Source organism: Salmo trutta, chromosome 22, assembly GCF_901001165.1.
Source record: "Salmo trutta chromosome 22, fSalTru1.1, whole genome shotgun sequence".
In the NCBI taxonomy this organism is placed as follows: domain Eukaryota; kingdom Metazoa; phylum Chordata; class Actinopteri; order Salmoniformes; family Salmonidae; genus Salmo; species Salmo trutta.
The window spans coordinates 21,460,910-21,476,080 of NC_042978.1; the positions used below are offsets into that span (position 1 = coordinate 21,460,910).

Sequence of the window (15,171 nt, forward strand, 5' to 3'; positions counted from 1 at the left end):
GACTAAGTGAATTTCAACAACAAATGTACTGACAACACCCGAAACAAAACTAGGCAACTTATTTGTCTCCGTTTTCTTTTTAGCATTCAACTTCAGTTCAAGTGAAGCTCATCCATTTCAACAATGGAGAAACAGCTAAGATTACCTATCCCCCTTTCAATGTAAAAACCGAGCTGAACTTGCTGATCGGTTCCTTTTATGTTAAGTTAACTGAAAACACTAATATTTATTTCATGGATAGCTACACTACTTGTAATTACTAACAGAAAAGGAATAACATCACCAGTATGGCTATAGCCTCTACAACTAGACCTCTACATTTACAACTATTACTACAACTGTTACTATGGCCTAATGGTAATAAAGTGATTGTTCTAAGCAAACTTGATAGAATAATATAGGCTAGGATATTTGTATGTTTAAGTTTTGATTGATTTATGCCCGCATTTGCTTTGCCCCTGTTTAGTCGTTGAACATTTAAAAACAATCAGGATATAGCCTACAAATAGAAAACATGATATAAAGATATTTACATTTGATTCAGTAAAGATGCAATATCTAATTAAGTTTAAAATGTTATTTATTATTCTCAGCAACTTTTGAATGTTGGCTTAAAATAATAGCCTATATAAATTGAAACAGCTGAATTAGTCCAATATGCTGTTTACCTAACAACATAATTAAATGTATCCTACTGTATAATTTCTGGATCTTGTAATCCTTCGATTTTCAGTAGGAAGCACTTAAAGTTTGCCATCCTAGTGAAATGTTTCCACTTAAAGCACTTGCAATAATAAATATATAGCTTAGGCCTATTGGTTGATAACAGCAGATTCTGCCTCAGTGCTCCACCACTGACCGCAAGTAACCCCGCCCCTTTATGCTAAATAAAAGACACAATCCTGGCCGAGGGAACAGTCGCTCTGTGATTGGTCAGGTAAAAAGGCATTTATTCCCTGACAGCCCTCATCACATGAATGGTTGTCTATTAACTTGTTCAAAAAGTATCAGGAGTTGTCAAGGCTCTGGCGAAGAGGGAAAAGTAGTTTGTTGATTCTTTGAGACCAAGAGAGAAGTTTGTGGACACAACAGGACCTACTGGCTCAAAGCAAAAAGACGTTTACTATTTCTACAAAGTTACTGAAAACGACAAGGTAACTCCAGCTAACTACCTTTTGAGTTGGACTTTTTCAATTGGTCGGGCAAATTTAATAAAAATCTGTTAATAATGTATAACATGATGGAAACTGAACTGAAACCCCCCGCACCCCAGACAAATTCTGGGGGTACTGGGAATTCAAATTCATCTGGAAACAACCAGAAAAACAGTCCGGACCGAGTCAAAAGACCCATGAATGCCTTCATGGTTTGGTCGAGGGGACAACGAAGAAAGATGGCACAGGAAAACCCCAAAATGCACAATTCGGAAATAAGCAAAAGACTTGGGGCCGAGTGGAAGCTTCTATCTGAGAGCGAAAAGCGACCTTTCATTGACGAAGCGAAGCGTCTCCGGGCTCTCCACATGAAGGAACATCCGGATTACAAATACAGACCCCGGAGGAAAACCAAGACGCTGATGAAGAAGGACAAGTACACTCTGCCAGGTGGGCTTCTTGCACCGGGCGGCAATGGCATGGGCGCGGGAGTGGGTGTAGGGGGAGGCTTGGGCGGTGGGGTTAATCAAAGGATGGACAGTTACGCACATATGAACGGCTGGACAAATGGAGGTTATGGCATGATGCAGGAGCAGCTTGGCTACGGGCAGCACCCTGGTTTAAACGCTCACAACAACGCGCAGATGCAGCAAATGCACCGCTATGACATGAGCGCACTTCAGTACAACTCCATGACTAACTCCCAGACCTACATGAACGGATCACCCACGTATAGCATGTCCTACTCACAGCAGAGCACTCCTGGAATGACTCTGGGCTCCATGGGTTCGGTGGTCAAGTCAGAGTCCAGTTCCAGTCCCCCCGTAGTCACGTCGTCGTCTCACTCCAGGGGTGCTCCATGTCAGACAGGAGACCTACGGGACATGATCAGTATGTACTTACCGGGCGCTGAGGTGCCGGAGCAAACTGCTCAAAGCAGACTCCACATGTCCCAACATTACCAGAGCGCACCTGTACCCGGCACGACGATTAATGGCACACTCCCATTATCACATATGTAAATTAACTTTTATAAGAGAAACTGGACTACTCTGGACTATTTTTGTACAGAAAATTTGGGGTGGGAAATGTTGTATAGAACTCAAGGAAAGAACATAAAACTTTTTTGTCTTTCTATTCTAAAGATAAGTTCTAGAAGAACGGTAGGAACTCTGCAAAAGTTTTTCAATGATGTATAAGTTTGGAAAGTAGAAAGTGGGAGAGTCTCAATCAGATGTTTTATTATTGCAATCACCTTTTGTACAGTATTTATCAAAGAAACATAACAATCAGATGTAATGTTTGTAAACTACAAGAGGTTACATTTTTATAATCAGAAAGTCTGCAGCAAAGAAAATGGCAGAATTGAAATTGAGTTCAAGATGCTTCTAAAACTGCAAACATTGGAATAGCGGTAGTACAAGCAAAGCAGGTAAATGTTTCTCCTTGAGGGTCATTAGTACTAAACCATTTTAATTTCCTTAAAAAAAAGAAGAAGAAGCAGAAACCTTTCCTTGCAGGTTAAGCATAATTGTTAATTTATATTTTGTCTCCCACTTTTCATCTGTTAGAGGTATAAAGTTTGTGTTCTTTATTTTCTAATGATTTGTACGATTTATGTATATTTACTGTGATATTTTAAGTTTTTATTTCAAATTTCATTCCCGTAGTTGTATTTTAAATGTTGGCCTGTACGCAGCTGCCAACACTTCATGTATATATATTCCAACTAATATCATCATTATAACAGTTACAATTTCAGCTGAGTTTTTTCAATATGCAGTTTGAAATGAATAAATTTTTGAAATTTGGATACTTGAAATTGTATGAGTTTTGTTTTTATTTATCATTTAATTCATTAGCTAAGATTGTCATCCACGCTCAATTTGTTGTGGATTGTCCATGTTTTGTATTGCATTTATGTTATTCATGTTGCGTCAATATTTATTAATCTCATAATATGTAAGAACTTGATAGCCTTTCATATTCTGTCATATTTATTATATATATATATTTTTTTACAATCCAAGGAAACACAGGAATAAAATAAAGCTATAATGTGCTAAATCTGAAATCATATTTCATCATAACTATCAACAAAGACAAAATCATAGCAAATCATTTTATTGTGTGGTCGCTTCTGTGTCCATGTGCACGCATGCATGCCTTTGTCATTTTAAATCTTTAGATGATTAAGACTCAGGTTAACGACGTTTTCATTTTTTTGTGAAAGGAGCTATGCGCCTAAGGATTACGAAGGACTATCGTGCAAAGTTTGTTGCCTGTAAACCAATGCTTTGAGGTGAAGATTATTCGGCCAAAATGTTCAAGATTCTCACCAAGGTATTCGTTCATTTTATATTTTTCCATAATCAAAACACTCATCATTTGATTTATTTTAATTCTAATTCAAATTGAGAACAGGTTTGTTCGGGGCATGCATATTATTTAAAACAGACCTATACTGATTTGAAATAGGTTTACCTCTCATGGATCAGAAAACAAAGTTTGAATGTGACAACATAAAGGCATGTTTGTAGTATCGATAATTTAAAATGTAATAATATTAAAGGCTCTTGATATATGAACATAGATAGACCCACTGAGCAACAACGAAAGAAATATGTTATATTACAAATAGGCATATTGTTACAAGCCTATAGGCCTACTTGTCTTGAAAGCATGCAAGCACCACATCAACAGCATTTTTCATGTCGCTCCATATTCATTTGATTATTCGTTTAGTATCAAATTGCTCGACTGTCTTACACTAAATGTAGCCTGTTTAATGATTAAATCAAATGGAAAGTATTTCTGCAAAGAATCAAAAGACCCAAACATCTCAAATAATTTTCACTCAGAGGCCTAAATACTGCAGCTCCATCTTCGAGTGGCCATTGAATTCACTGTTTATTCCAAATAATACTTTTAAGTTAACCAGGGTTCACACAGTTCATGTCCATGGGTCGATGGGCAAACCTTTAAAAAAAAAATCCTGCCTGAAGTGTTCGCACTGTCATCTGTTGTTTAAAAAAAAGCCTTAGATGAGGTTATGCGTTGAATATAACAACGTTTTAAATCTGGGGATGTTAAACCATTTCTTTCCTCCTGAACTGTAGAGGTAGATTTGCAGTGTTGCTTGCCAAGGCTGGGAAGCTTCTATTACACTAGGTCTCAGGGGAGAGGAGCTCACATTAACCGCTAAATGAATATTTGACGAGGGCTCATTTCAAAGTATTATTCGACAAAACGTGTCCCTACCGGACTTTCAAGGGGTCAGGGAGCAGTGGTTCAATTAATTATTTATACAAGCAGTAGAATTGGTTGTAATAGCTGAACATGTTTCATAAACTAGGATTTTTAAAGGTCGAGTGTGTAAGGGTTTTTATTTAAATTTAATGGAAGCAGGATTGGCCCATGTCATCATATGTGAAATATTGAAGTATGAGCGTTTAGCTGTAGTTTCATTAGTGTTTTGGGGGGGGAATGGGAGAAAATACACATTTGATAGCCTATATGCATTTTACCTTTAAAGTCTATTGCAAACACGTAAGTGAAAAACATGCATGAAAATATAAACGGAGCACGTTTTCGTAGAGAGGTGTCGACTATATTCCCAGTAGTTGTGATAAGGTACAGGGCATGAACTAGCAATTCTATTAGGCTACTGGACCTATTGAACTTGAGACTTTTGTGTTGGACTTCCATTGAGAGACTCTCGTCTTCTACACGTTGAATAAGGGATATAATGCTTTTTCTATTCCCTGGAGGAGCAGTAATCAGTCAAGGAATCCCCCTGTTGGCTCACCACAGTAGGAGGAAAGTATAAAAGAGGAGTGTTTAAAATTATTTTCAATTGCGTGATTTAATCTCAAAGCGCTCAATGGCGCGCCTATATTAAAACTGCTGGTTTGTGTTCAATCCTCTCATGTTTTGAATGCTTGGACGTAGGCTCCCATATGCTTGGATATAGGCACTCATGAAACATTGACAACTAAATATATCGTTTTGTGTGATTTAGGATAACAGCGCTGTATAAGAAGAGGACCCAATGGTTCCAAAAGGCCTGGTGTTGCTCTTCCGCCGTCCGCCCAGAGTCTGCCGCAGCTATTTGGACAGCAACAGGTGGTAAGCGCGCTATGTTTTGCTCATAGTAAAACCCCTCAGATATTATCTTTTGATATCTTTGTGAAATGACACGCTCTTCCTGGAAAGTAATTATCATAACATATGAGGGCCCAACGTGTATAAACACATGTTAATCTCTAGTGTCCAGATCTCATTCATATGGGTAGCAAGATATAGCCTACGGCAAGAGACCTCCATTTTAATAAGATATAGGCTATGTAATATTTGTAGGGCTATACAACTTTTGTAGTTAATAAAATGTGTATCGTTTGATAAATTATATACAAACGTGAGAGATGTGTCCCATAGTGTTCTCTGGTCCAGAGGTAGTGGAATATGCGCACAAGTAATGGTCGCCAACTAGGCTACTAATCCAACACCTAATCAGTCACCAGATTTAACCTACTGATAGTACGGAGCAATGACGTCAGATGTACTATGGTAAATAGAGTATTTCATTTTCTCCTTGGGTAATATTTTGTTGGACACCACGTGCGAGAGTGTGTCCTTAAAACATATTATGTATTGAATAAAACATCTGGATTAAAGTAATTGCATAGACAACAAGAATAGGCCTACGATTATTACTATTTGCCTACACCTTTATTTCGATTGGTGGCATAATAGATTTTGAAAGATTATATTTGATTACTTATTAGTATTGTTGATGTTGTTGTATTGTTGTTGATATTTTTACGAACTTATTAGGCTATTTCTGCTGGAAAATATTATGTCTCGTTACTCACATCATTGGGCCTATCCATTGATAACGTTCTAACTAATAACTACACTGTAAAGAAAACGACTTTTCTCTATAGTAATTACTTTTCTCGCTTTCTCTGCTGTAGTTTGAGGAGTTGGGGGTTGTAGTGGACGGCTTTCTGTGGGGGGATGCAGCATTGTGAGATTCGTTGAATTGAAATCTGTCAGATATGCCATCTATTTTAAGTCTCTCGTGGGGTGAATGGCAGTCGCTCCCTGATCCAGTGCAGGTGCAGGGAAGCAGGGGGATGGGGGTCTCTCTGCGCGGCCAAAATGCGCATTCTGTTCAATAGACCACACACTGTCAGCCAGCATGCCATCATCTCTGCGCCTCTCATACATTCTCATATCAGTGCAGGCCTTACCAGCTCGCCAGCAGATATACCGACATAGCCTACACAAGCGCGGGACCGAATGACTCTCAAGATTGTTAATGATCACTTTTTCTGTTTTTATCACTCATGTTTGATAATGAAAGGTTTATAGCCATATGAAAATGTGTGCTTTGAAAACATCATACATTATTTTAAAACATTCTTCAAGTTATTTCCGTTTGATTGATGTGGTGTGATCTTGTCCCACAGGTCAAAAACTGGTTGAATCAACGTTGTTTCCACGTCATTTCAACAACAAAAATATTCAATGTGATGACGTTGAATCGACGTAGAAGACTAATTTGGATTCGAAAAAAGTAATCAATGTAACGGAATTTCGTCTTCTTTTCAGCCAACTTTCAACCAAAATCCAATTAAATGGTGACAGTTTTTGTTGATTTCACGTTGAATTCACATTAGTTAACAACTCAACCAAATGTAAATCAAAACTAGACGTTGAATTGATGTCTGTGCCCAGTGGGATGTTAATAACAGTAAAATGTCGAACCTTCTTTTTCATAATCATCACCATGGCCATTTAGTTGTTTTCGATTGTGGACACGCCCTAATTTGATTGATGGTGGGTTTTAAATTGTAAAACAGCGGCCCTAAACTCATTACATATTCTGGTTTCTAGGAGAGACGGGATTAGAACAGGGACGACAGTTCAATGGATTAGTAGCCTACCAGTGTGCCAGTAAATACAATATACCACTGTACTCAAGTTGCTATAGAGGCCGCTGGCACTTGCCTATAAATCTAATCAAACCGCGGTACGTAGCTCTGATTAGATACAACAGTTGGTCTCTCACGTTTCACTATTTCAGTGACTCCAGTTGTTTTGTGTTTTAATATAAAACATATCAAACGAACACTTTTGAGAGAGAAGTTGAGAGTATTTGTTGCTGGTTGAATTGAACATATCTGCACTAATCAGGTTATTAACAGCTTATTGCATGCTCTTCCAATGATGGGATGCAGTAAAAAAAAACGAACTGCTGTAATATTGGAAGATGATGCTTTTTATGATGAAAAGCATGTCACCGCTTAATATAGTTTACATACCATTTATGGGGCCGGTTTTAGAGAGGGACATGCTAAAAGTGGCATCTCAAACTTAAATATACATTGTTTTATAACTAATTCAAGTTAATACACTTGCAATGACGGGATATAAGCTGATAATTGGCCCTTTTACTGAACAACAATATAAATCACCATCTCTTTATTTTTTTAATAACGTCAAACGCTTCGCTGGATTGGCTCCGACAGTGAATACCTTTTCTCTGTGCAGTGTTGTTGGGAAGGGAACAATGCACATCTAATTGTGGAGATTTCAATAGCTGCATGGTCACTACAAGTGAACAGCAAAGATATTGAACTTAGTAGAGCAGAAGACACGTCCACTGTCCGTTCTAGCCTTCACCATTTATGACTCGAATTCCTTTATTCTAGGAAGGGAAACATGAACATTATTTGCATTGTTCTGCCCACTGCCTCCTTCCCATTCAAAGAGTCTAAACGAAAACTTTAAAAGGTTGCCTATAGCTAAAGTAAAAATATATATATCTTGATTGTCAACATTGTCATTGTGTCAAGGGAAATAAGGCTGAGCGGACTTGGAATACTTTCATTTCAGGGACATTGTATCTGTCTGGCTACTGGTCTTTACTGACACATGTATACAGCAGTCTGTCAGGCAACCAGTGATGACGGAATACTACACGATAGGCTGAATACATTTTAATCGTGTCGAAAAGTGAAAGCGTAGCACTTTATTGGTTTGGCTGTTATTGTGCGGAAACAAAGTTTACCCATGCGCAACAATAGTCGGACAAGTGTTTCTGCGTTTCCACAGTTATTGGTCTGTTCACCCTATGCCTAAAACAATATATGCTTTGATGCAGCGGTGCAGCCAGCAGGGGTGTGCAGTAAGATGCAGATCAAGCTCGAGCTTTATGGACCACTGACAGCCTGGGATAAAAACTAGGCGAGGAGCTGAGTGCACGCGGTGGTGAGCAGAACGTCTGTTTCAGACAGCTTTTAATAGTTGTGCTGCTGTGTTGATGCTTCCCTTCAGGCCTTTAACCAAACACAGTTGTGATTAGGTTTTGCTTTTGCCTAATAAATATCATTGCTGAACACTATGCATGATTAAATCTTACAACAAAAAAGTACTTTGTTCACTTTTCATTTGTAAGTTATCTTTTGACATACCACTTTCTAAGAAGTGTGTGTGTGTGTGTTTGTGGGTGGGTGGGTGGGGGGGGGGGGGGGGTACCCCTAATATCTTCAATTTAGCCCCTTTTAAGCACAGGTTTAGCCAACAAGCATCAAATGGTGACAAATTTGACTAACCTGTTAACTTATTTGGTATTATATAACCCTCTGTCGACAACAATGCGCTGACTTCCCCAACAGCAGGTCTCATTGTTTACTTAATTCCTTCACGATTTCAGGCTTCATGCACCTCATATTGATCAACGATCACATTATAAACACCTGGGAAAGACCATTTCGGGATTTTAGACAAATCAATAAGAAATTCAAAAAAAGTAGAATCATTAGATACAGTATTTCAATCATTCAATATAAGCATATAGACATGTAGCTGGGCAAACAGTTTGAACTGTAGGCCTAGAAAAGTTTAGCCTTGTCCCACTTTATCAATATGTTGTTTATTCCTGTGTCAGACCGAGATTGTTTCTGGAAATAAATCTACGACAGCAGCTCGTTTGCTAGCGGCTCATTTTCTGTATGCTTTAGAATAAAGGGTATACAAAGTTTGTCTGAGCACTGAAAGGGCCCCACAACGGCCCTTTATATTTCTCTAGACATGATGCCCGAGTCATTTCAATGGAAGTTGGAGAACTACTCGCATTGAGCACGTGGGTTTGTTGACAAAACAACTAAAATGATCACATATCTACATATTTAAAAAACGTACACATTTTCCCGATAGGAAAACGAGAATATTGGATACCGATATTGGATACCATGATTTAAGTAGGCCTAGCCTATTCAGTGGAGTTAGAGACATAAATGTGTTAAATAAAACTCAATTAAATAGGCCTGCTCTGACATAAAAATGACATCTTGTTGGTCGTAATAATAAACAACAGCAGAATTATTCCTCCCAGTGTGAGATTATGTGAGTGTATGACACAATCGAACAAATATCCTCTATAACTTGCGCCTCTATAAGTAAAAAAAAATGATAAAGCAGAGACTGAAAAATGTAATGAGTTCACGGTAAATCATTGATCATTCAAAATGGTTGTGTTAAATATACTAAATTACGGATGACTTCCCTCCAACAGTAAATTATATCCTCCAACTGCTTGCCTATTCTATCACTACCACCAGTACTGGAAAGTCGATTATGTTGAATCCATACATTTCCATGGATTGCATCACCCTAATTATAATACTCAAGACTGCTCTGTGGCTCTCCGTTTTTGAATGGTCTCTCTCATGCCGTTCTGCCGAAACCGTTCTGGAATGGAAAAGTGGGTCTATTAAAAAAAGTCTCTAGAGACCATCCAAGGCGTTTTTCTGTGACTGATAATGAGGCATGACTCAGATGCGACAAGAGTCTGTCTGCATGGGGTAAACAGCGCCCTGGTTGGGAGAGGATGAAACTCACTTCTGGGAAACATTAGGCTATTCATATATTTCTCATAATGCATTTTTTTCGTTTCTTATTAAACGTCCACTATTGCAAACACAACATTACGTTTTACTCAAAAGACAGTGAATAATAATGAACTATTAATTAATTTGTTATAAAGGTCTACACTATTGGGTTTTGCGAGCTGCACCTGTTGCGGGGTTTAGTTAAATATAGGGCAAAGAGACAGAGGGGGTTGGAGGTATGCTGTTCTGCACTGCATTTGATTGTAAATAAGAAGAGTTCACACGCTGATCGAGTGACTGAGGGGAACAAGCGAACCATTTTAAATCAGGTGGCTATCTCCCTATCGCGGAGATCAGAGCTCTGTCACTCCCGAGCTCGTCATTGTGTCCTCCCTGCGAAATGACATCTCCCTCAGAAAAGTGCCTGGATGAGATTTCACTGTCTCTGCGCTATAGGCCCCAATCATTAGCATAACGCAGTGAAACGAGTTATGTAGCCTAGCCTACCACAAGTAAAAACATATCGTCTGCTTCAAGATATATTTTTCAGAGAGAGAGAGAGGGCCACCGTGAACATATTTTTGTATAACCTTCCATGGTTGTAGGTCTACATAAGGAAGTAATGCCCTATATTTCCATGGCTCATTGCTTAACTGATGAAGTGTATGGCCATACGAAGCGAGGCCACACAGTTGGCAGGGTGTCAGACCAAGTTACGACTTCAAGAAGAGATGAAGATCCCAGACAGCTGGAACGTTCTTATTGATTATGTGACGTTTTGCTTGATGATAAGCGGGACATCTAAACCATGAGTACCTTCTACTGCGCGTGCATCCAAACCCGCAATCAGAACATCACTCCATCACACAGTTGCCCCGGGCGAGAGGAGAAAGGGAAAATTAATTAAATGGATCAATCGATCGAATCACAACTTGGTGACAGGGAATGGAAAAGGTAACATTTGAAAAGTGCAGTTTTTGATTAATAGTCATCTTGTTTAGGACTAAGCCTATCTTTCAGTACAATATTTCTGATTGTCTTGAACTCTAGGCCTGTGTAAGAAGCAGCTCAAAGGATGACCCTTGGGCGATTTCTGTTGCATTCCATGGGATACAGTAAAGTATCAAACCACTTTTTATTCTGAAATTCTGAGTAAAAAGTTTGAGAGGGCTGCTCAATAATAAACCAGTTCAGTCCTCGCTTTCTATAAGGTCTTATAAAAAATATCACACAACATTTGGAAATAGAGTATTGTCTATCAGGGTTGGGGTCAATTCAGTTTTCAATTCAGAAAGGGAATTTAACTTTAATTCATGAATTGCAAACTCCTCATACAAAACAATACTTTAAAAATGAATTGATCTCAAACATTGTTGTCCAAAAGTAGCACACAGGTGGAATAAGTCTACATAAGTGGAAATGATATGAAATTGTGGTTTTAATAAGAGAGCAACACTGATGTTCTTTCAGATTAGTGTGATTGCATAAATCTGTATTTGTAAATTCCCCTTTTGATACCCCAGTTCGTTGAAGTAGTGTGAGGGGAAATTGTGCTCGGAATCTTGGACAGGAACAATCAGTAAACACAAAGATTTGGGTGACTCAGATAGCTTTTTATTCAGCCAACATTTATTGACATTTAGACAGTACAAATTGAAAGACTGCAATGGAATTTAATAACAGTTATTCATACATGGGGAGGGGAGGCAGAGAGGGACTTGACCACATTAACACTACAAGAAAAAGCACAAAAACTGCCTACTCCTCCACAACAACAGCCATTATTACAAGACTTTTATCATTATTATAAATATATAAATTATAATCTTGTAAATAATAAATGATTGTCAATATAACACAGTTGAAGAAATCCAACCTATTAACAAAATAAACGGCAAAAGGTACCGTATAAAATGGGCATTCATTGAAAATAAGGAGATGCAACTTTTTTGCCCAGTAGATTACAGTCCCTCTTGTTTCAGTAAGTAGGATAAAGCTTGGAGTGCCTCGTCACCGTGGAAACTGCCAGAACAATTCAGTTGAAGTTTGAGGAGGTCAGCTTGCAGGGTCAACAGCTCCAGCCTCTGCCTGTGCCAACTTCTGTTGGGCTGGGACTTTTTTAGTGGGCGTGTTAGCCCTGGCCTAGCCCTGGGTGGTAAGCAAGTCTGATATACATTTTTTGAGTCAGTTTGCAGCCTAGGCTCTCCAGGTGGCCTGCGAAATCGATTTTAACCCTGTGACCCTGTCTAGCAGAGGCATGGTTGACAACCTGGGTGAGAATTTAGTTGGCACTGACAGATCTCCACAGATTTCAGTAAGGGAGGCCTTAAAACTGCTCTTCATCGATGGGTGTGTGCTAGAAGTGTCCATTAAAAGATTTCAGAACAGCAGTTAGGAGAGAGTTGGTGTGTGTGTGTGTGTGTGTGTGTGCGTGTGCGTGTGTGTGCAGCACAGAGCGGCTGTTCTATTTAATCAGCTCAAGATTGTGTCGGTTTGTTGCATTACATGTCACTGGAGTTCACCGATCTACTGGGAGGATTTACAGTATTTTTTAGTAGTGATGTTTGATTGAGAGTTGTCAGGGTGTTCATGCAGTTCTGAAAGTCCCCATTTTCCCCTTCACTTGATAAAAAAACCCACAAAAAATTGTAAACCACAAAAATACCCCCCCCCCCAGTAATTGTTTTCATATTGAGTTGTCTAGTAGATCAATTACATTAATACATGTCTATATTTAATGAGAACTAAAGTTTACATAAGTTAGTGAAATACAGATATCCAACCTTTGCTAATACTTAATGTTTTTAGAATGGTCACGTATGCTTATGACTTTGAAACCATTGCTTTTCCATGACAAAGTTTAGCTTGCTTACATGTCATTCCATGTGGATTGAGGATATGGCTTACCTCCCTGGGTGAAGGGTGAAGGTGCTCATGGCCCTGCAAATATGTGTCAACTTTATCAGTGATTTTGAAATTGTCATGGCGAGTCCCACAGGAGCATGTGTGAATAAAGGGCAGCTCTTCACAGGATATTTCAATCTGCTGTCTCTTTGGTCCTGGATATGCCCCATGGGCTCCCAAATGATGCTATTTGTCACGTTAAACAGACTGCTACTCTCTAGAGGGTGTTCTGTGTGTGAGAGTGTGTGTGTGTGTGCGCGAGTGTGTGTGTGTGTGAATGCGAGTGAGAGAGAGATAGAAAGAGGGAGGACACTAGTCTGAGTGCCTGAGGATGCTATTGTGATTGATTGTATTTGATTGTGTTTGAGTGGGACCTATGCAATGCTTCTGAGAGCTTGTATCATCCCAGCAGTTTTCCTGTACCCATAGGGAAGAGAGTGCTGCAAGGTGCATGCCATTCGTATAACTGGAAAAACGCTCGCTCTGTTATTTGGAGATGACATTCATGGAGTGATCCTGTGTTAGCACAATGGACGTGTTTCACTATTATTTTCAAACTGAATGGATTCAGCAATAGGTGTAAACTTGAACTCAGTCGAGAGGGAGAATCTCTCTTGCTTTATTTAGCCTCATATCTAATCAATCCTCCCTTCAAGAGAACTACGTCATGTGTGTTCCTATGCAAATGTTTCTGTAAACACTGCATGGTAAGCACAGAGCTATCCTTACATTCTCTGTGTCTTATAACTCCATGCAAATGGCTAACCTACCATTTTCTCTCTACTATCACATTCATATACCAATATGGCCACAAGCATACAAAGCATTTATGTCTTCAACATAATATCTGCCACTAAACATTGTTTGTAGTAATGCTTCAGTATTTGTTTGTTAAAATGTGAAAAAGCGATTTTACACATTCACTTCTTCCTGCTGATGTTTGTTTGGTGAAGGACAGGGTAGTGTGCAGAAACAGAGTTGGCATCAGCGACAACAGAGTAAGTACCAGATCCACTTGTAGAGGCTTAATGAACCATTTTTTTTGTGGCAGCAGCAATATATTTCTGATTACCTTTTGGATTTATTGGGCGTAGTGTGTGTGTGTGTGTCTGTGTGAGTATGTGCACGCGCATGCGTGCATGTGTGTAGGTGACTGGGTGCCAGTGTGTGTGATTTAATGAGGGATTTTTTGGCAAGTTGGCATTGCTCATCAGTGTCATGGCAGTTTTGTTTCAAAAGTGCTGGTGCTGGAGAAAGAGGGATTTCGGCCCATCAGCAGTATGTGATGTCAGCATGCCGGGACAACAAAGGATAGCTCCAAATCCATGGCGTTTGCAGCATTATGGGGGCCCAGTCTGGGCTGAACATGGCCCCTCTTTCACTGGAACAAACATACTAGAGCACCATCACAGAGTGCAGTGCACACACACAACAGGACTTCTGCTTTTCAACCCTGTTTATTCATCATCTCCTCCACACTCAATTACATAGGCTTTACCTATATGAGGAGAATATTTGGGAGAAATGTTAATGATAAGGAAGTTGGTTTTTGATAGTGTTATGGTCAATTCGCTGACACTTCCAATCCAACACACAAAATCAGTATAGGGCCTATGCGTTTGTATGAAAAAATGTGATATTCTATGGGTACATTGTATACAAACAGTGATCAAGTGGCTCAAACTGGGTAAATCTTGAAAATACAATACTCATTTTCATCGGTCACGTTCAGAGCTGTGACTTCCTGAAAATCTTATATGAGCCTTGTGATTCGCCACTTGTGCTCCAACTGTAACAGAAAAACTGATATTCAAAGTAGACACACACCTCTGTTTGGTTAATGCTTCGGCTAAGTCACTGTAAAGCCACCTGCAGTTCTCCTTGCAAGTTAGAATTACATATGGTGATTTCAGTAGTCATGTTGGCACAATAATAACTAGCATGCTGTCTGAAGCAGAAGCACCCAAAGAAAACATGTTAACCATGTCTGTATGCATTCTGGGAAATCTACTTAAAAGTCAAAGGATTTCATAATTCAGCATATAGTTTAAATCCTTGTTGGTCTGGAGCTAATAACAAAAGTACAATTCTGTATATTTCTAAACATTTTGCATTGGAAAGGAATTGGGGACATTGCAATAAGGATATTCTTCATCCCTGGCATTATTACCATTAAAAAGTTTAACCTTCTTGAACCTATTTATCTACATCTT

General features: G+C 39.0%; 1 protein-coding gene and 1 long non-coding RNA gene across 4 annotated transcripts in view; both read left to right on the forward strand.

Annotated features, from left to right (window-relative positions):
* The window catches only part of LOC115158365 (uncharacterized), a 111,567-nt gene that overhangs the window by 76,577 nt on the left and 19,819 nt on the right, over nt 1-15,171 (forward strand). For 2 of the 3 annotated variants that reach the window (XR_003868660.1, XR_003868662.1), the window contains exon 3: nt 5,176-5,282. This is a non-coding gene — a long non-coding RNA (uncharacterized LOC115158365). Of the gene's footprint in view, nt 1-3,387; nt 3,498-5,175; nt 5,283-15,171 lie in introns of all 3 variants that reach the window. The other variant, XR_003868661.1, reaches the window with a different exon arrangement.
* Nucleotides 912-2,976, forward strand: sox2 (SRY-box transcription factor 2). Its single transcript, XM_029707209.1, has one exon. It carries the CDS (start codon nt 1,229-1,231, stop codon nt 2,174-2,176), a length of 948 nt encoding a protein of 315 aa, XP_029563069.1. The 5' UTR covers nt 912-1,228; the 3' UTR covers nt 2,177-2,976.

What these genes read in the sequence shown, in the direction of transcription:
- sox2 (XM_029707209.1), top strand. Translation starts at nt 1,229, where the DNA reads ATGTATAACATGATGGAAACTGAACTGAAACCCCCCGCACCCCAGACA.